Source organism: Urtica dioica, chromosome 8 (genome assembly GCF_054948205.1).
Source record: "Urtica dioica subsp. dioica isolate 48M chromosome 8, U.dioica_male_clone48M_v1_H2, whole genome shotgun sequence".
Lineage (NCBI taxonomy): Eukaryota > Viridiplantae > Streptophyta > Magnoliopsida > Rosales > Urticaceae > Urtica > Urtica dioica.
Genome location: NC_142763.1, coordinates 8,906,018 through 8,925,809, shown reverse-complemented (window position 1 = coordinate 8,925,809; position 19,792 = coordinate 8,906,018). Strand labels below are relative to the sequence as shown.

Here is a 19,792-nt window from a genome sequence, read left to right as displayed (position 1 = left end):
GTAATAAGTAGAGCTGAATTCTCCCATTTTAAAATTTCTTTGCTACCAGCCTACCACCATTTTTTTCCTTCCATATATATTGATTTGAGCAAGCAAAAAAATAAGGTATTAAATAGACATAGCCGTTGAAATTTTGAAACGACAATAATTGTCTTTTTCTTTATCAACGAAACTAAATATATTCATCTTTCCTTCTTTGACCATAAAGCCCCTCCAAATTCAAATATCAAAACCGCGGTAATATTAGATACACACGTTGAGCCTTAGATTTCAAATCCCAAAAGAAATCTACACCGTCCGTTTGATCTCGAGTTCTCGAAGCTCACACTTAGTTCAAAGTCCATAGCTCAAACCTCGTTATAACAAATTCTTTCTCCTCCTTCTTCTTCTTCTTATTGAGAGCGACAAAAAGGGAAACTGTGTTGATGGTTAACTTAGCCTAGAACAAGTGATGTTCAAACATAGAGCCGAGATTATCGTCAATTGATTTTGCATTTTTGTTTTCTTACGAATATTTCAGGAATTCCTTTGCTACGGAGCTTCTTGTTTGATTCATCTATCAGGTAAATATATATATATATATATATATATACATATATATATGACAGATCCACAATGTGTCTTCGACAAAACCTAGTTTTTTTTTTGTGTTTTTTTCATTTCGTTTTCATTTTCGAGGCTTTCCTGTGTTGATTCAGAATGTTGAGGGATTTCAAGTTCTTACGGAGGAACTCCGGGAGGAACGAGGAACCAGAGAATATTCCGGTGAATCAGAAGGATTTCTCGGTGGTTCAACTCCCATCGGATCCGTCGAGACCTCCACTGAACTCGATTCAAGAGCGAGTTCACAATCCGAAGCCAGAACAAGACATTCCGAACCGGAGCAAGGTCGAAAGAACTCCGAGCAAGGCCAAGGGAAAAGCTTCAGAATCCCCAGCATTGCCTCTTCGGACTCCGGACAAGCATGGCGGGGCGTTCTCGGCCAAGAATCGGTTCGGGTGGGCCGGTCAGAAGAACGATTTCGGGGACGATTTGGGGAATTCCTCGGCAGCACAAGTGGGCGGAAGAGGAGTCGGGGTCGGGAATATGACGCCGAGGGGGTCGAGGACGGTGGCGAGACCGCCGGTCCCGAGCTTCTCAGAATGCACTTCGACGCAGAGCACGCCGACGAAGAGCGTTTCAAAGCCTCCGAGTTCGGTTGCCCGGAGCAAGGTGGACGGAGCTGTTGGCTTCCGGGGAGCAAATTTAGGGTCGTTGTACAAAGGTTCGACCACGGTGGTGAATTCGGTTGAAGTCCCTCACTTCGATCTTAAGGAAGATCCTTCCTTTTGGATGGAGCATAATGTACAGGTATTTATCTCTCTATTTTCTCGAGCTCTTGCGAGGCACATACGGATTTTAATCAATCATAACGATTAACAAGTTTATTTAATTCAAAGCGGTCTCGGGTTGGATTGCAATAATTAGGATTTATCACAGAGTCCAATGTTAAGTTGTATTCCGATGCGTATGGGAAATATGTACAGGTTCTTATAAGGGTACGTGGGAAATATGTACAGGTTCTTATAAGGGTACGCCCTCTTAACTCTATGGAGCGAAGCAACAACGGTTACAGTAGATGCTTAAAGCAAGAAAGTGCGCAGGCCATAGGTTGGATTGGCCATCCAGAAACTCGATTCAGATTTGATCATGTAGCTTGCGAAACGGTTGATCAGGTTCGGTTCAAGACGACAAAATGATAGTCCATGAAATGTCTTCTTCTTGGGTCGACTTCTTTAGCTAGCTTAATTCGGTGTTTGGTCGCTTGATTTTGCAGGAAATGCTATTTAGGATGGCTTGTCTGCCTATGGTGGAAAATTGTCTATCGGGTTATAATAGTTGTATGTTTGCCTATGGTCAGGTATGTTACTAGAAGTAGCTCTTACAAAGCTGTGGAAACATTATCAAGCAAGTTGAATTTGCATCAGATTTGTAGTTTATTGATCAGCTCAACACATGATTTTTGCTTGATAAAGAACTAATTGCATGATTTCAGACGCTTTTGTAAATTTATCTTTGTGAATGATTAAACTGCTTTCTTGTTTTTCTTTCCTCCATTGAACCCAGTGAGATTTTGATTATGCAGACAGGAAGTGGAAAGACGTACACTATGCTCGGCGAGATCGGAAACCTGGAAATCAAGCCTAGTCCACATCGTGGAATGACGCCACGAATTTTTGAATTTTTATTTGCGAGGATCCAAGCTGTAATTTTGTAAAACCTTGGCCATATTTTCTTTGAGCATGTGTATAGTAGTGTACACAGTTCAATATTTTTTCTTTCTCCCCTCATTTATATTTCTATTTTCAGGAAGAGGAAAGCAGGAGGGACGAGAAGTTGAAATACAGTTGCAAATGTTCTTTTCTAGAGATTTACAATGAACAGATAACGGATCTCCTCGATCCATCCTCCACCAACTTACTTGTAAGCATAGTCATTCTTTAGTCTGGGGCATTTTGAAGGAAAGTTTACACAATATCCGCTACTTATTCTATATTTCATTGTTTACTTCAGCTGCGAGAAGACAATAAGAACGGCGTTTACGTGGAAAATCTAACAGAGTTTGAAGTTCATACTGTTAGCGACATTCTTAGCCTTTTGACTCAGGTTTAAAATTCAGACAATTATATTACTTTCATTTCACCTCCTGGAATTATGTGTGTGTACTCGGGCACTAACAATGATCATTTCTTATAGGGCTCTTCAAATAGAAAAGTGGCAGCTACGAATATGAACAGAGAAAGTAGTCGTTCACACAGTGTTTTTATGTGTGTGATTGAAAGTAGATGGGAAAAGGACTCCACAACTAACCTGCGGTTTGCTAGACTGAACTTGGTCGATTTGGCAGGTTCTGAGAGGTAACTAAAGCTTCATAAAACCTCAAGCTCATCAAGTCAAGTGTGTACATCTTCAAGTTTGCCTTATATCATCCTCACTTATGCAAATGTTTATAAATTGCAGGCAGAAAACATCCGGTGCTGAGGGTGAGCGTTTAAAGGAAGCTGCGAATATAAACAAATCTTTGTCTACACTTGGGTACTTACTGTCCTATTGTTTCTTATATCCATCGAGACAAAAAAAAGCATATTGGTATTGAATCCTGTCTTTTTAATAGGCATGTAATCATGGTTCTGGTGGATGTGGCTCAAGGGAAGCCAAGACATATTCCATATAGAGACTCAAAGCTTACCTTTCTTCTACAGGTTGGTAGCTTATATATCTTCCTCTTTTTTAGTTCCACGTTTATTATAACGGCTTTTGACTTTCAAATGTGATGTAGGACTCACTTGGTGGGAACTCAAAAACAATGATCATAGCAAATGTCAGCCCTTCTATATGGTCAGTATACTTTCTGTCAATACACTAGGATTGATATCAGATGGGTTAATCTTGTCTTTGTAAATTTTACCATCCAGCTCCGCAGCTGAAACATTGAACACTCTTAAGTTTGCCCAGCGAGCGAAAATGATTCAAAATAATGTAAGCCTCTTTCTTTAATTTTTTTTTTTTTTTTTTTCTATTTGAAAGTACTCTTCGTAATTTTTTTTTCATTGCGTCGTATAGGCTGTGGTGAATGAGGATTCCACAGGTGATGTCACTGCCTTGCAGCATCAAATACGGCTTCTGAAGGTAGGTTTTTTTGGACTATTGTCTCATGAGTTTTGCGCTGAATTCTGGATCATAATCTAAATTTAATATCCTTTGTACAATTGGAGCAGGAAGAACTCTACATTCTAAAACGTCAGAACGTTTCTCGGTCGTTAAGCTTTGGACTGGTAACGGCTGAAGATACAAGACTTACACCTGAAAGTAGTTTTTCGGGACATGTTTGTGACATGGACGTCGAAGACGATGATGACTTTCTGGACAATGAATCCAAAGGAGGCTCTATGAGAATGTCAAGTAAACAGGTACATTGCTTGGCTTGGTAAAGAATGATCCCACATTTTTTAATAGAGTAAAATGTTTCTCTTCGTAACAGTTTCATTTAGCATATTACTTATGTCTTATGGTATATCATAACTGCTCTATTGTTAAACTAGTTGAAGTGCCTGGAAACAACACTTGCCGGCGCATTAAGGAGGGAAAAAATGGCAGATGCTTCGATAAAGCAACTTGAAGCTGAGATAGAGCAACTGAATCGCTTGGTAGTTCTGTTTTCCACTTTCTTTACATTTTTAAAGAAATTTGTAAAAAAAAACTTACATAATTCAACATTTGTCGTTTGTTAGGTACGTCAAAGAGAAGAGGATAGCAGGAGCAGCAAAATGATGCTCCGGTTTCGTGAAGACAAAATTCAAAGAATGGAATCCATTGTTAACGGTTCCATTTCTGCCGAGAATTATTTACTGGAAGAGAGCAGAGCTCTTTCTGAAGAGATTCAGTTACTTCAGGCAAAACTAGATAGAAATCCAGAAGTGACTCGCTTTGCACATGAGAATATAAGGTTGTTGGAGCAGCTTCGCAGGTAACTTTATCTATTTATTTGATTTTTTTTGTGTGTCTCGTGTGAAAATTGACTAGTTATTACTATTTATTCTGTTTTCATATTAGTTTCTCCGTTTTTGTATTTTTAGATTTCAAGAATTCTATGAAGAAGGTGAAAAAGAGATATTGTTGACTGAAGTATCTAACTTGCGAGATCAGGTGTGCCAAATGTTATTTATTTCATTCTTACCAATTAAGTGGTGGTTAGATATATTTCTGAAACTAAAAGCCAAGCATTTGCTTATAGTTGCTTCAATCTCTCGATGGAAACTCCAAACAGCTGGATAATCAAAATTTTACTTCAGATATCCAGGTTGGTTCCTTCTCCTTATTCTCCTTGAGTTATATCACAAATTTTCTCCTTTGAACTTGTTTTTAAATATTCTCATTGTATTCCAAGCTTCTGTAACACAATGAAAATGTTGGTTCTAAGATAGTCTAAGCTTACATTTCTTTTCTTCTACTCCATATAATTTCATTACCTTCTTTGTTTCAGGAATCTGATCGCTTCAACCAGAAAAATGTTTCTCTTCAACAAGAGGTTGTTGCACTGATATACCTGTTGTCTTCCTAAACAGTGTAACAATGTGTTTTTCTTTTTCCCACTATTTACCTTAATCTTATTTTCTTTTCATCGATTGCAGTTGGACAATACCCATACGGAGTTAGCTGAATGTAGGCGTCACTTGAACTCTTGTTTAAGTGAAAATGAGAATCTCAGTAGGTAAGATTATCAAAGTCCTCTTGCCGATATACGTGCTGTTTTCAGGTTTCTCCGAACTCTTTAGATCCCGATCTCTTACTTGTATGGTTATTTTCTTTAGGGAGTTGGAAAGCTTGCGTTCCATGTGTATTGATCTTAAATCTTCTCCCCATGGTCAAGAAGACCGTAGTGAGGAAGTGGAATCAAAGCATGCACCTATGGTGGCTGAGTATGCAGAACAAATTTTGAACTTGCAATTGGAACTGGACATACTGAAGATCATTCTTAAAGAAGAAAAGTCATGTAGTGGAGAAATGGAGGAGAGACTAACGGGCTTAAGCAGAGAACTTGAGATAGCTATAGAAGAAGCTTCTTTGACAAGAAAACATTACGGCGACATGAAAAGAGAGCTTGAAGAGGCGAGGTCTGTTATCGAAGCTCTTGAGTCGCAACAGATTCTGACAATCAACGAGGCGGAGGAGCTTCGCAGCAGTAACAACCGTCAAATGCAGATTCTTAGCAAACAAGAAATTACAATCAAGTCCCTCAAGGAGCAACTTTCTTTAAGAGAGCTAAAGAAAGTCTCGCCTTTGAACAATTCAGAGAACGGTGGCTCTCTGTACTTGAAGGAGAAGGTCAAGAAGATACAATGCTCTCTCGAAAATGCAAAGAAACTCAACACGTGGTATCGGACCGACCGCGAATTTCAAGTCTCAAACGATGAAGATATGGACGAGGTTCGCAAACAGGTTGAAGAGGAAACTGCCGAGGTGATTGTCTGCTTGGAAGAAGAGCTCTCTGTACTTCAGCAGGAAGTTCAAGAGAGACACCAAAAGGAAGAAGAGCTGAATAAAAGCATAATGTTTTTGGAAAATGAGTTGAAAGAGGCTCATGAAAAAGTACGAACTTTATCTGAAGAATGGTCATTGCTGAGCAGCGAGATCGAGGAGGTTCTATCGGACGGTTGGGAATCACTTACGGACGTGTCCAATCAGCTCGAAACGTCCGGTTCCGTACCACATAATCGGATTTGGATATCCGAACATGTTGGTAGGATGGCCAGAGCGTTATCCGAGAAGGAATTGTTGATCGAAGAATTGAGACGATGCTTAGAAGATGCAAACAACACAAGAAGCGATGTTGAGAGTATGTTGAAGTCGTTGAGAGGAGCGACACTGGCTATCACCGAAGCTCATCAACGAGAATCTGCTGAAAGGGAGAAGAGTATCGTTCTTCTGAAATCACAGTTGAGCGCAGAAAAAGCTTCTTCCGAGAAGCTCCAAAAAGATAACTGCCTGCTGTTAGGGTCGGAGCAAAATTCTAGGGAAAGCCTGACATCTCTCACTGCTCAGTTGCTTGGCCTGCAAGCAATGATGGACAACTTTGAATGTCAATCCCAAGTCAAGATGGAAGCTGCTGAACAGAGGCTCGAGGCGTTCGAGCATTTTGTGCTGGGTACCAGCGAAGCTCGTCTGCGAGAATCCGCTGAAAAGGAGAAGAGTATCGTGCTTCTGAGATCACAGTTGAGCGTGGAGAAAGCTGCTTCGGAGAAGCTCCAAAAAGATAACAACCTGTTGTTGGAGTCGGAGCAAAAATCTAAAGAAAGCATGACATGTCTCACAGCTCAGTTGCTTAGCCTGCAAGCCATGATGGGTAACTTTGAATGCCAAACCCAACTCAAGATGGAGGCTTCTAAACAGAGGCTTGAGGCGTTCGAGCGTGTTGTGCTGGAAGCTCGCTCTCACTCGCATGAACTGAAATCGGTGCGTTTTTTCATTTTTTCATAAAAACTTGTATTATTCTTCCATGAAACATACAGCACTACTTTTCCTGTCATTAAAGGGGGCACATTTTGTGTGATTTTGATCTCTTTGTAGAGTCATCCTTTTTTTTCATCTGTTATTACTCATACAAAACAGGATGTAGATAGCAAAACAAATTCTTATTGTAGATTTACCTACTAGCCTAATCTTAAAAAGTATAAAAATGTATAAAATTCCCCTGCAAAATTGAAAATAAAAACATTCTAATTCTTTTTGCTAGATGTACATGTTGGAAGTGCGAATATTTTAGTTCAGATAATTCAAGTTGTAGGAGTCTGGGTATGAGAACTCTCGTTTAGCTATGAGAAACATTTTTTTTAAAACAAATTACCTTAAACAACTTCAAACTAAACACTTTGTCGGACAAATTTTGCTAGATGTACACGTTAGTAGTTTGAATATTTTAGTTCAGATTATTCGAGCGTTAGTTTTCAAGATGCAGCTATTTGAATTGTTTCTGTCTTAATATTAATAGATTTGGATCATGCTGCTTATTTTGAATAGTTTCTTAGAACAGACTCTATTGGTTCTACGAGTATAAAAAATAAGTTTCTGATTCATCTTCTATTATTAATAGTATGTTTTTCTTAATAGGTACTTGAATTAGAAGCTGATGATGCGAAATTAGCTGCTGTCCAACATGCCGCAGAAGCTGCGTGCGTGCTTTCCAAATTTGAAGAAGCTCAGGATACCATAAAAGAAGCTGACATCATAATCAATGGACTAGTAATAGAAAATGAGAGAATGAAACTCGAATTGAAACTATTGAAAAAAGCCTACAGATCATTGGGAAGCGAGAAGAGGATACTAGCTGGAGAATTTCAGAACTTGCAGTCTGTGAACGATCTGAAATCCCAGCAATGTGATCAGCTCCTATCTGATTTGGAGGAAACACAAGCTTCAGTGTTAGAACTCGAAGGTATAGTTGCAGAGCTCCAGATCGCTTCAGAGGAAAACTTTACACTCCTAGCCTCGGACTTCCAAGCAATCAAGGCTCAGCTTTTCGACTCTTCAAAGTTAATCCGGACATGGCTTGAGAATATCTGGTCTGAGATTATTCTTAAGGATTGTGCTGTCTCAGTTCTTCATCTATGTCACATGGGTGTTCTGTTGGAAACTGCCACGGGACTAAACGCGGAAAATGGGCTCCTTCAACACGGCTTGTGCGAATCGAATGCAATTATAAGTGATCTGAGAGAACACAATAACAGATCAATCAAAGAGCTCGGTATGTGCAGAGCTGTCAAGGGGAAATTACTGGCCGACATCAAGAGCGCTTTTGATCGCATTTCAAGGAAGGAGGACGAATGTCAAGAAGTTAGTATCAAGATGACCACTTTTGACAAAAAGATAATGGATTTGCAGAGTCAAGAGGATTTGATGTTGCAGAGGTCTAATTATATAGGATCTCAGCTTGCCTTGCTGATGAGTGATTTGGATTCGAGTAACAAGAATCTGGCGGCAACTCTTCTGGATCAGGAGAAAGCATTGGAATCCCGAGCTGATTTTTTCACGAGCAACTGGTGTGTGAAAGAGTTTGAGTCTGTTATTTTGGTATCAGAACTAGAAGAGATGGCTCTACGACGAGCTGATGCAGAACGAGCGCTTGCTCATTGTGATGTGATAATTGAGAATCTCAAGAAAGAGTTGGTTGTGTTGAAGATAGACTCTGAGCTAAAGAATCAGATTTTAAAGGACAAGGAAGTGAATGCTTCAAGTCAGCTGTACCTCCTTGATCAGAAAAATCAAGATTTACACAACGATGTCACTATTCTAGAAACTCGGTCGAATGAGCTTAAGAACGAGCTCGAGAGGAAAGAGACTGTGCTAAACAGAATGCTTATTGTTGAGAAAGAAAACAATTTGCTCAGAGTCGAGATTGATCAACTAAAGGAGGAGAACAACTTGGTTTCACACAGTCTGAAGGCTAAGAATGTTGATTTGGACTCGTCTTTGAGCCTTATGACTAGTTGTGATGTGATTTTTGAGAATCTCAAGAAAGAGTTGGTTTTTTTAAAGATAGACACTGAACTTTTAGATCAGATTCTGACAGACAAGGAAACAAGATCGCATGAGCTCAAGAACAAGTTGGAGAGGAAAGAGACTGAGGTAACCAGAATGCTTAGCTTTGAGAAAGAGAACGAGAAGCTAAGAGCTGAGATTGATCATTTAAAGGAGGAAAACAGCTCGGTTCTCCAGAATCTGCAGGCAAAGAATTCCGAAGTTGAATTATCTTCGAGCCTTGTGACTCTCTTCGAAAAAGAAAATCAATCACTGCAGGTTGAAGTTTTGGCTATGGAAACTCACATTGCCAGTCTACAGACTGTTTTGGAGGCCAAATCTTCTGAACTTCGGGGAATTGGACAATCTCAACATGCTATTACTGAAGAACTGTGCTTGAAGAACCAGGAACTAGAGACCTACGCTACTGGAATCTCTGCATTGAAGGAGGAGAATCTACTCTTGCGAGATGAGCTCGATTGCCTAAAGAGAAGCATTGAGAAGTGTTTTGATTCAGTGGATGGAAAATTGGTTTATGCTTTGAAGAAAGAAGAAGGCTTTAAGAACGTCGACAAGACGCTTCAAGAGATATCCGAATCCGTGGCTAAGAAGACACAAGAGTTCGTCGAACAGCTTGAGCAATTAAAGTGTCGAGCCAAAGATCTCGAAGCCGAAAAAACTTCTCTCCAAACAGAGCTTTTGAGGAAAGACGAGATCCTTGAAGGCCTGCAATTTGACCTGAGTTTGTTGCAGGAATCTGCTTCAAAGACAAAAGACCAAACTGACGAAATCAAGGAGATGATAAATTCTCTTGATGCCTTGGAAGATGAGCTATCTGCGAAGACTGACGAGCTCGAGGAAGCCATAGCCGTGAAGGAAAATCTCAGAGCTGAAATACTCGAACAGAGTGAACGAATCTCAGGTCTCGAGTCAGAGCTCTCAAAAGAAAGCCGAGACAATGCAAGCCTAAGAGACGAGCTCGAAGGAACTTTGGTCTGTAAAAGAGGCGTCGAAGAAGAATTGGCGGAGGCAAATAAGGTGAAGGAGAGTTTGGAGACGGAGATTTTGGAAATGGGGAACGCCATTGATAGGCGGAACAGTTTGATTGAGACACTAAGATGTGATGTTATCGAGCTTGAGAGGGAGAGAGACGAGCTTCTTCAGGAGATGGCCGGTTTGAAGGACAGGCTTGAAGCAGAGCAGGCTCGGGCTGATGAGAGTGATGCTATTGCTAAAGAGGCTCAGGAGGTATTAGAGACAAATGAGATTTAAGCTTGAGTTTTTGTTTTTAGTTTCTACTACCATCAGTTTTAAAGTTTTTTTTTTTTTGTTATTTTTGTGTCTGTGTGTGTGAATCGGTCTACGTATACATATTGCATGGAATTCTAGTGTCATGGCTATATGCATCTTCTTAGCTCTATTAAAACTTTCAGTGTGATTTAGTTTGCAAGTAATTAACACTCTTTATAAGTTACATTCATTGTTTTTGTCATAACATAAAACTCAAGATATGTATTTCTCCGCCATGATTCGATTTGATATATTACTTGTCAGTGGGCTGAATCAAGGAACGTATATGCTGAAGAAAAGGAGGCTATATCGAAGCTATTAGAGAGGTCTGTTCAAGAGCTAGAAGACACAATTAATGTGCTTCAAGAAGAGGTAAGCATTTATTATTTGTCTGGTTTCAAATCACAATGCAACACTCTATTAAATACTCGACTTTGGACGATTCTCATTTTCGGAAAATCGGTTTCAGTCTGATATTACTCGAGGAGAAGCTGATAGACAACGTTTGCTGAGAGAAGAGATGGAGATGGAACTTCTGGCAGTAAAACAGCAACTGCACAATGTTCAAAATGTCGATGCTGAATTCAAAAGGTTTAGACTTAAAAAACATAGAATTTATCATTTTTTTTTCTTCTTTTTTGGATCACTCGTGAAATAATTCTTCTCGTCAAACTGCCTGTAGTTACTTGGAGGAGAAAGAGAAGAATCTTCAAGAAGTTCATAGTAGAGTACAAGTTCTAGAGAGAGACATAATGGAGAAAGATTTAGAGGTGAAGATTTTACTTTTGTTTTGTGAGATAGTTCTGATTTTTGAAAAAAGCCTTGGAGATATGATACCAACTGGTATATCTGTATTAATTGAAATATAAACGAAAGGAAATACAAAGGTAGCTATCAGACAGATAAATACATTAAGAGAAATACAATGGTAGATATCAACTGGTATATCTGTATTAATCGAGAGATATGATACCGACTGAAATATTTGTATTGACAGATACATACATTAAAAGAAATACAATGGTAGATATCTACTACTCGCTTTTATTTATTGGCTAATTTAACTTCTAAGCCTTCTCCATTGACCCCTACTTTTCTACTTATTGCCATAATATTCTTATATCTAACTTCTTAACAAGATATTGGTACGTGATTTATGTTTCAACAGATTTCCCACCTCAAAAAACACATCGCTGAGCTCAACTTGCACGCAGAAGCTCAGGCTAGCGAGTACAAGCAGAAGGTAGCAAAAAACACTTGCATAGATTTGAATACTTGTACTCTCTCTTCCTATTTGTACAATAAGATAACTCTGGAACATGGAAACAGTTCAAGGCATTGGAAGCCATGGTTGAGAATGTCAAATCCGACAGCCATTTCATCCACACCTTGAATTCTTCTTCACCAAAGAAGTCTGAAAAGTTTTCCGCTAGGCCACGGGGCTCTGGTTCCCCTTTTAAGTGCATCGGTTTGGGGATATCGCAGCAAATAAGATCGGAGAGAGATGAAGAGCTCTCAGTTGCGAGGCAGCGTATTGAAGAGCTCGAATCCTTGGTAGCTACCCAACAGAAAGAGGTCCGGCTTCATGAACACACCCGAGTTTAATTTCTTTAGTACCATTAGTATTGAAAGCATTGACGTATTTTCTTTTTTCCAATGCAGATCTTTTCACTGAATGCCACATTAGCTAAAACTGATAGCATGACACATGATTTGATGAGGGACTTATTGGGAGTCAAGTTGAATATGACTGCTTGCTCGGTAACCCATCTTCCCTTGCTATTACTATTGAAACTCACTCCATTTTTCAGGAAGAAAAACTCATAGTACTTGATATCCTCTTCATTACAAATTCATTTATATTACAAACTGTATCTCACTTCTTTATTATTTTTGTAATGCTAGTCACTGGCGAACGACCAACAAATTCGAGAAATCACGGATAAGGTTCGACTACATAATCTAGAATCTGACGTGATGGTAAGGAAGCTCGGTTTATGGCATTTCGTTAGATCAATTGTGACCTTGTCTGATTTGCATTTCTTTTTCCCGCATTCAGGATCAAGAGGTTGCTAAGCTGAGAAAACAATTGAAAGAATTCATCAAGGAGAGACAAGGGTAAGAATCTATTAGACTTACCCTTTAATTCTTTTATTTTTTTAATGTCTTTTAAGTCCTTTCAACCTTTTATTACAGATGGCTAGAGGAAATCGATAGAAAACAGGCTGAAGTATTAGCTGCACGAATGACTTTAGAGGAGCTTCACCAGCACAATCAAGCACTTAAAGCTGATAACGATATTTTGAAGGTGCAGGCAATTTTTCATGATTTCAATGCGTTGAGAGAGTGGCAATTCCAGTTTCTCTCTCCTCAATCTCCCCAATCTTTGTTTGTTGTAGATTGAGAGTGTAAACCATCAGCAAAGAGTGGAGGAACTTGAAGGAGAAATCAAAAAGCTTTCAGGGCACCAAAACCTCCATCAACGCATTCATCACCATGCCAAAATCAAGGCAAGATTCAGACTTTTTTTTAGTTCAGATTATATCTTCCATTTCTGTTCGAATCCGAAATTCTGACGGTACTTGAGCATCTTCAGGAAGAAAATAACCTGCTCAAAGCTCAGAATGAAGAGCTCAGCACGAAAGTGCGGCGAGCAGAAGCTATTATAGCTCGTGTAAAGGAAGAGATTGATTTCCATCGGGCTTCGGTGAGGAAGAATTCCACTCTGGATTTCGATGAAGTGAAACGGTTGAGAACAAAATTAAAGGAAACAGATGAGGAAAAGGTGCAATTAGCACAGAAGTTATTAGGCCTGTGTACAAGTGTTTTGAAGGTATGTGAAATGTGAAAATATGTTCAAACAAACTATATGTTCTTCACTGGTCCGGGTTTTCGAAGATCAGAATCTGATACACGGACAAATTGACTTTTTCAGGCAGCTGGAATTACAAAGCCTGTAACCGAAATCAGTCCCTTGGTTGCTGAAGAAGCACTAGAGCAGCTAAAACAGACACTCGCGACCATGGATAGAGAATTGGAAGACTTGAAGTACAAGGTATCTAATTTTTTTTAATATAAACCCTAATATGTTTGTCAAATTTCCTGGTTTTTAATTATTTTTATTTGAATGTATAGTATAAGATTACCAAGGAAAGAATGAGATTATCGGAGCTTATGCCGCAAGTTTCAACGATGAATTCGAGGGAAGACGAAAATCGCAGAACTCCTAGAAGGGAGACCCAATCTCCATACTTTTCACCTCTTGATCGTTGAGGAGTTTCATGGGTAAAAAAAGTTGATATTTACTTGGGCTTTTGCTAACAAAAACCTTTTTATTTTTTTAAACCTTACAAATTAAGTGTTGTATGTATGTATCTCTTTCGGCTGTATAAATAGTGCAATCACGAGGTGGTGTATATCTGTATAGAAAAATTTATATTCATGTATTGGCATCTCGCCGTTTTCATATTTTCCTTCGAGTTTGTGAATTCTTGTTATACTTTTTATTTTTCTCCATATTTCAGAAAGGTACTAACCTAAAGCCGAACTAAATTTTTACTTACCGCCACGCTAGTGTTGAATATTATACATTGTTAATTTCCTCGCATTGCTTTTGGGAATATAATGTCCTCTTCAATTCGTTCAATTCAATATATAATGAGCGATTTTTTTTATTATTATTTTATATTATGTTAGTAAGAGTATAATAATTTATGGGAGTAATGATGGATGAGTTTTCCAATGGTTGAATACTCTTATGTTTTCTCAAACTATTTGAAGCTTCTTTTATGATGAATGTTCTCAATTCAGAAACTGTTTAATAGAAATTAAGATTAGCATTACTTCAAAAATCACCTCAAAATTAACAGTTTTTATAAGGTTTTTAGAAAATAGTTCAAATTTATCTAAAATAATTAAAATGGCATAACAATACACAAATGCAAAGTGTTAATAAAATTTTGACACTCTTAATAAATTGATACACATAGGTAGATACCTTGTGTCGAAAAATTTATAAGTGTTAAACTTTAACTATTTAAAAATTTATTTGTGTTAAACTTTAGCTATTTTTTTTATAAAAAATTAAAAGTCGTGACTATATTTTTTCTTCTAAAAACTTAAAAAAAATGATGTCTTTAGAGCATCTTTAATGGTTTAGCTAAATGTATTAGCTCCATTTACCACATAGAGCTAAATAGTTAAAAGCTAATTTGCTTAGCTAAATCAATAGCCAATATGTAAATCAATGGTTAAACAACTAGCTAAACATTTTAATATTTACTAGCAAATCCCTTAAGTCATAAACCATTAAAGATGCTCTTACTAATTAGTCAATTGCAAATAACTACCTCTTATAATTATTTTTTTCTAATATATATTTTATTGATGTGATCATGAAATTACTAGATTTTATATCAATTCAACAAAAATAAAAAGAAGAAATGCGACTAGAAAATCATATATCATTTCCAAATTCATATTTTAAGTCTGAAATTTTTTAAGTTTTTAGTTAATATGTAAAGGTATTTTTGAAATATTTTGTTTTTGATGGATAGACCATTTTTTTTTAATAAAATAAAATTGGGCTAAACTTAAAAAAAAAAAAAAAAAGAAAAAAAAAGGGCGGATTGAGAGTTGAGACTAGGGCTGGTAGCCTAACTCTCCACAATTTTGTCACACTCCACACCAGTGTGGGGAGAGAAGAAACACAGCAAAAGTCCAAATTGAAGCAGCTCTTTCTCTCTCTCTCTCTCTATCTCTCTCTCTCTCTCTAGACAGACGAAACAAAGGTGTAAGGGTTTTCGTAAAAAGCTCCTCTTTGCCTGTTTTATTTGGTGCTCTTTAGAGAACGTGTTTGATCGATAATGAGTTCAGCGACATTCACTTCGTTTGGGTTTGACAGTGCATGCCAATGGAAGGTCCGTTTCAAAGTCCAAAAAAAAAACGGGGTGAATTATCATGCATAGTTTCGTGTTAATTATGTATTGATTATTGGGTTTCAGGAAGAAGCTAAGTTTGTTAAGACAAAGAATCGAAGTGCACGGAAGGTGTTTGTTAAATGCTCTGCTGCGAATACCAAAACCCAGAAGGCAGAGAAGCCTGTTCGCATTGGTGTTCTCGGAGCTAGTGGGTACACTGGCTCGGAGGTAGGCAAACACTAATTATTATTATGAATTTAAATAGATAAATTTCTTTCTCTGCTCAGCTAAAGTTGTAGAACACTTTTGACTAGGTAGGCAAAAAAAGAAAAGAAAAAGAGAGAGAGAGAGAGAGAGAGAGAAATTTTTGGGTTTTATTATAAGCATTATACTCGAAGAGATTTATGTTGCTCAGGGTACAGCTTATGTTTCATTGCAATTTATTTTGCTTTGAAAAAAAAAAAAAAAAAAAAAAAAAAACCACTGTTTGAGAAACATGAAAATTGAAGATTTCTGTTGTGTTTTCCGAAATGTCAAATCCTTAGAAGCGTTTGCTGAGCAAAATAACTTTCAATTCATTTAATTTCAAAGCAATATAATTTGGAATGATATGGATTGGATTGAATTGTTGAGATGGGGAAACAAGTGGTTCAACTTCAAAAGTTTGAATTGAAAATGTAAAATTTGAGATGGAAAATTATATAAGTGGTAACTATATAATCATATTCAATTTCTGGCAGATCGTTCGTCTTTTGGCAAACCATCCACACTTTGGCATAACGTTAATGACTGCCGATAGAAAAGCTGGGCAATCGTTTGGATCAGTGTTTCCTCATCTAATCGCAAAAGTAAGAGGTGTTTATTATATCGATTTTAGGTTTGGGATGGAAATTCAAGTTGATAAGAGTCAAGACCTTAATCGACCCTGTGCACTCGACTTATTGAAATAATTCCGGTTTGTTTAACGTCTTATTAAATTATATCTTATTAATTCATAGGATCTACCAAATCTGGTTGCAGTCAAGGAAGCTGATTTTTCAGGCGTCGATGCTGTTTTTTGTTGTCTGCCACATGGAACTACACAAGTTAGTTAATATTTCCTTCTATTTTTGAACTTTATTTCATTCCTCAGATTTTATGCCCTGGAAAAATGGCTTCGGATTAAAAAAATAAAAATTTATCGGGGCAATCTGATATGTGCGATTTTATACTTGCAGGATATAATTAAAGGTCTGCCAAATAGCTTAAAGATTGTTGATCTCTCTGCTGTAAGATTTTTTTGTTTTTTTTTATTATCTTTGGGCTTTTCTATCTCGTCGTTCTCATGGAGAAACTCTAGAAGTTTTTAAAAACGCAGACCCAACAAATGATATGTATGATATAGGACTTTCGGCTACGAAATACATCCGAGTATGAAGAATGGTATTGTCAGGAACACAAAGCTATAGACTTGCAGGTGAGGTAATTTTATTTTATACCTCAAAATATTGCCTCGTATATGATGCTCAAAAAATAAGTCAAAGCTAACAATGCTTGTATCCGAATGTCAACTATATATTTATTTGCACATAATCATTTCAACACTAGTCTGTCCTTTGAACATTGTTTTTCAAGTATAAAGGAGAGATATAGTCATGCACCAGGGTCTTATCTCCAAAAATATTTAACAATTTTTTTTGCTGCTTCTATAAAATAGTGTACTTTCTTGAGCGCTAATAACTAGCGTTGTTCCTGACCATTTTGTGGCTTCATTGTATTTTCTGTATGACAGCATGATAATTAAAAAAAAAAAAGAAAAAAAAAGGATCTTACAATTCTTATAAATTACATCTTGCTAAAAAAAAACAGAAAGAAGCTGTATATGGTTTAACGGAGATTTCGCGAGAGGAAATAAAGAAAGCACGGCTTGTTGCCAATCCCGGATGCTATCCAACGTCAATTCAGCTTCCTCTTGTTCCATTGATAAAGGTACTTCTAACTTCTAAGACATTTGTTCCGAAATTCCGTATCTGACTTAAGCTTCTTTTTTTATATATAAAACCTAATGATGTAACTCTACAAGATGTATAGTATGCATCTAAAAGTTGATGTCTCTTTTCTTTACGTGCAGGCGAATCTCGTAGAACATAAAAACATCATTATCGACGCGAAATCCGGAGTCAGTGGAGCGGGTTAGTCTTATAATCACGGTTGACTGGTCCGATACAGCTCTTTTGGATGCTTTATTTATACTAACGATGTTCATTCCAACAGGGCGCGGTGCAAAGGAGGCAAACTTGTACAGCGAAATAGCAGAAGGCATATCTTCCTATGGTGTTACCCGTCATCGTCATGGTGAGTTCATTTACGCACCAAGTAGAGGTTATTCGATATAATGGGACGGTTTTACGAATATAACACTGAGTAGAGTGGTGGGTTGTCTCGATACGGCCATTGGATTGCTCCGGATCCAATTTTCTAATATTTTTTTATGAACTCGGTTAGGTTCACAGTTCATGTGGTGAATCAATCTCTCTGATTACACAATTGAACTACAAAGATAAATGAAATAATAAACTTGATAAATCTTCTCATCACCCTTATTGACCCACCCTAGAGGATTGAATAAGTATATTACCAATTCACCCTTCAGGGTCTAACAGTTATCTTCTTATTTCCTTTTCTGTAATGGTCCGAGATTGGCCAGTTGTAATCTTCTCCATACATTTTTGTCATGAACAAATCAGTGTTTGCCTCCTGGGAAAAAAAAAAAGAAAAAAAAGGAACCCAGGATTAATCTTGTAGGGATTTACGATCTGACAGCAAAGTTGACCAAATTCACGAGGTAACCCCGGTTGTTATTCTGAATTTCAGTTCCGGAAATCGAACAGGGACTTTCTGAAGCAGCGGGTTCCAAGACGACTGTCAGTTTCACCCCCCATCTAATGCCCATGGTAAATATCTTGCAGGGGTTTATTTATTTATATTATTTTAAAACCTGTTGTACATTCTCCGAGTCGCCGTGTTACCGTCTTTGACCTTCGTGTAATTGTTATTGACTTTCAGATCCGCGGTATGCAATCAACTATATATGTGCAAATGGCTTCGGGGGTGACTGTGGAGGATTTGCACCAACAGTTGAAGAGAACCTATGAGGTACCCAAATTTCATTCTCACGATCAATGTAATTTAATTTCGAAGTTATGCTCAGTATTCTTATTATGCGCATGCTGAATGTAAATTATCTTACAATGATTACTATTTTAAAATCCTAAACAACTCATAAAAAATTAGCCGACGACATTTCAAAAACTTGGCTATGATATCGCCCGGATCCCTAAGTGATACGATATTGATATCCATGTAATTTTTTTTTATTGATTTTAAGAACGACTAAGCTGATACAATGTAGAACTTATGACCATTTAAGATGAATTTTGTTTAACCAGAGTCCAAGTGATGCAACTTCCCTGTATTGGAGGAGAGGAAAATGACTTTGCCCATCGGCTTATATATACTATTTTTTTGCTTTTCTCTTTTCTTGTTCGTTTTACTTTTAAGACAACCAACCGTGTTCTGATTCTGTATCACAGGATGAAGAATTTGTGATTGTATTGGAAAAAGGAGTGGTTCCTCGAACTCACAACGTTCGCGGCTCTAATTACTGCCACGTGAACGTCTTTCCCGACAGAATCCCCGGCCGAGCAATAATCATTTCCGTCGTATGTTTTATCCAACCCTTAAATATTCTCTTCACCTCTCAAATGTATATGTATAAATATATATGTACACGCATCACCGTGATGGGGCTCTGAAATGCGATTGCAGATCGATAATCTTGTAAAGGGAGCTTCGGGTCAAGCTCTTCAAAATCTCAACATTATGTTGGGATTTCCCGAGACCACTGGCCTTCTTTATCAGCCATTGTTTCCTTAAGCCTCGTTGATTCGGGTAAGCAAATAAAATAAAACTTAATTAAAAAAATAAAAACTTGGGTTTTGAATCTTGATTTATTTTTTTTGGTATTAATAAAAAAAAAAAAATTGTTACTGCTAGAGAATGTGATGCTTCAACTTGGTGTTACAGTTTCAGGTATAATAATAAGGCGTGGAAATTTTGCTAGAGCATAGAGCTAATGTACGAGGAGAAATAAGCTCTCTTTTCAACGGGTCTTTGCAGTAGATTTTATGTGTGTGTGTGTGTGTGTGTGTTTTTTTTTTTTTTTTTTTTTTTTTTAATCTCAGTTAAATTATTATGCAGTTTCATCAAATGGTAATTCTTATCATGAATGGCCTTGAATTATACATACTTTTTTATTCTTTATGTTTTTAGTTTCTTCTTATCATTGTCATTGCATTATACTTTTAGTATATTTCGCGGTAGGTCATTGGTTACTATAACTTCTTTTAATCGGCTTGTTAAATTGATATGATGATAATGCTATATAAACTGTCATTTATAAGATTATTCATACATTGTCATTTAAGATTATTATCATCACATTGATTCTCAAACGAATTCAACATGCCTATAAATTCCTGGTAGTTAGG

The 19,792-nt window shown here is 37.4% G+C and overlaps 2 protein-coding genes across 4 annotated transcripts; both read left to right on the top strand.

Annotated features, from left to right (window-relative positions):
* Window positions 1-364: 364 nt before the first annotated feature.
* On the top strand, window positions 365-13,971 carry POK2 (phragmoplast orienting kinesin 2). The gene is made up of 35 exons (XM_089624573.1): window positions 365-563; window positions 699-1,350; window positions 1,560-1,715; window positions 1,817-1,900; window positions 2,126-2,245; window positions 2,350-2,463; window positions 2,554-2,646; window positions 2,737-2,897; window positions 3,001-3,075; window positions 3,155-3,242; window positions 3,320-3,378; window positions 3,456-3,519; window positions 3,604-3,669; window positions 3,759-3,950; window positions 4,083-4,187; window positions 4,272-4,507; window positions 4,617-4,686; window positions 4,775-4,840; window positions 5,024-5,068; window positions 5,172-5,251; window positions 5,352-6,993; window positions 7,648-10,302; window positions 10,609-10,716; window positions 10,814-10,935; window positions 11,027-11,114; window positions 11,513-11,587; window positions 11,674-11,919; window positions 12,007-12,105; window positions 12,250-12,324; window positions 12,404-12,462; window positions 12,541-12,652; window positions 12,744-12,854; window positions 12,941-13,177; window positions 13,280-13,399; window positions 13,480-13,971. Exons 2-35 carry the CDS (start codon window positions 700-702, stop codon window positions 13,615-13,617), a joined length of 8,412 nt encoding a protein of 2,803 aa, XP_089480699.1. The 5' UTR covers window positions 365-563; window position 699; the 3' UTR covers window positions 13,618-13,971.
* A 996-nt stretch (window positions 13,972-14,967) lies between these two features.
* Window positions 14,968-19,709, top strand: LOC149387889 (Putative N-acetyl-gamma-glutamyl-phosphate reductase). 3 transcript variants are annotated; one of them, XM_089624295.1, is made up of 14 exons: window positions 14,968-15,263; window positions 15,348-15,491; window positions 16,004-16,111; window positions 16,262-16,348; window positions 16,481-16,531; window positions 16,648-16,719; window positions 17,112-17,231; window positions 17,374-17,434; window positions 17,517-17,597; window positions 18,117-18,196; window positions 18,309-18,398; window positions 18,836-18,964; window positions 19,071-19,193; window positions 19,335-19,709. In XM_089624295.1, the coding sequence occupies exons 1-13, from the start codon at window positions 15,210-15,212 to the stop codon at window positions 19,176-19,178; spliced, it is 1,185 nt and encodes a 394-aa protein (XP_089480421.1). In that variant the 5' UTR covers window positions 14,968-15,209; the 3' UTR covers window positions 19,179-19,193; window positions 19,335-19,709. The 3 variants fall into 3 exon arrangements, with proteins under 3 accessions (XP_089480421.1, XP_089480420.1, XP_089480422.1); XM_089624294.1 differs by having other exon boundaries at window positions 14,969-15,263; window positions 19,329-19,709; XM_089624296.1 differs by lacking the exon at window positions 16,262-16,348 and having other exon boundaries at window positions 14,969-15,263; window positions 19,329-19,709.
* Window positions 19,710-19,792: the final 83 nt, after the last annotated feature.